We start from the raw sequence: 1326 nt of genomic DNA on the forward strand, positions 1-1326 counted from the left end.
CACGGAGATGGCCGTCCCAGGGGCTAGGGGCGCAGTCCCCGGCAGCCGTCCAGCGTGGCTGCGCGTGCGAGGGCGGGCGGCACCCGCAGGGCCCAGCGGGGGCCGGCGCGTGTGCGGACGGGGCTCGTCACGGGCCACCTCTCGCCGCAGCCCATCCCTGCCCCGAGTCGCCCGCGGGGACAGGAACGGGACCACCAACTCGGGGCCCCGGGTCTTACAAGTTCTCACCACCTCGCGCCCCCTACCCGGCACCCCTGGGAGCCAGTCTCTTCGCCCCCCACTCGGGCAGAGGACGCGAGAGCCTGCCTGGTGGAGCAGCATCGGCCCTAGGGTGGGCGTCAGCTGGTTACGAAGCCCGCCAAGGGGATGGGGGGCACTGGGCAGGTTCTCGGCCGGCTCAGGCGCCTGCCCACGGTGCCGGTCCCGGCTTGGCCGAAACTGGCCCCTTCAAGGACTGGGGTGCGGGCCGGCCACCGTTGTCCGGTTGCGTCGGTAGAGCCCGTGGCGCAGTAGTGGGAACCCTGGCCACTTCACTCCGGCTCCCTCCCGGCGGCGCCTGGGGGCACCGCGGGAGGCAGGGCTGTGACGCCAGCTAGGGGCCCGACTCCCCGCGGCGGCCGCGCACTTGGGTGGTAGCCCTGCACCTCTGGGCGGCCCCACCAACCGCCGCGCCACCTCCAGTCACGGTGCCCCGAGCGAAACAGGCAGTGAGAGCCGGGCCCTGTCACGCGGGGCCAGCCTGGGAGGGCGTCCGCTTCGTCCAGTCTCCGTGGGGGTCCCCTTACCTGCGGCTCTCCGCACGACACGTCGCTCCGAGCACGGGGGCTCCGAAGTGGCACCGGACACGACAGCCACGGCCACGCAGAGCGCGAGGGCGCAGGCCGGGGAGCCCATGGCGGGACAGGGGTCCTCAGGCGACGCACGCGGGCATGCTGTCCCCCACGGTCCGGCGGCGGAAACGACCCGCTCCGGAGTCTGAGAGAGAAACGAGCGGCGCGTGAACCCCGCGGACCGGCCTTCGCCCCTCCGCCCGCCGCCGCCCGGCTCCCGGGCCGCCTGGCGCCACCGCCGCCCCTCCGCCGTCCCTCCCTCCTCGCAGCCCTCCCGGCGGCCACACAGCCCTCCCAGGGCGGCGGCGAGAACTTTCCGGAGAGGGAAGCCCCGGCCTGGCCCCGGGCACCGCCGCAGAGACCTACCGTCCCGAAGCCAACATCCCACCCTCACCCATGCCCCGCGCCCGGCCCCTAGGCGCCCCGACCTGGCGAGACGGCGCCCTGCTCGCAGTGTGCAGCTCCCCTCCGGCTCCCGGCCCGCAGTCCGCTCCTC

General features: G+C 75.2%; 1 protein-coding gene across 1 annotated transcript in view; it reads right to left on the reverse strand.

Annotated features, from left to right (window-relative positions):
• Nucleotides 1-1316, reverse strand: part of FGFR3 (fibroblast growth factor receptor 3) — a 17086-nt gene extending 15770 nt beyond the window's left edge. Inside the window, 2 exon segments of the mRNA XM_045289472.1 lie at nucleotides 786-975; nucleotides 1259-1316. Coding sequence (XP_045145407.1) covers nucleotides 786-894 — 109 coding nt within the window. The 5' untranslated portion in view covers nucleotides 895-975; nucleotides 1259-1316.
• Between the last annotated feature and the right edge of the window lie 10 nt (nucleotides 1317-1326).

Source organism: Echinops telfairi, unplaced genomic scaffold (genome assembly GCF_000313985.2).
Source record: "Echinops telfairi isolate 266 unplaced genomic scaffold, ASM31398v2 ScPeMD7_28;HRSCAF=97, whole genome shotgun sequence".
Taxonomy (NCBI): domain Eukaryota; kingdom Metazoa; phylum Chordata; class Mammalia; order Afrosoricida; family Tenrecidae; genus Echinops; species Echinops telfairi.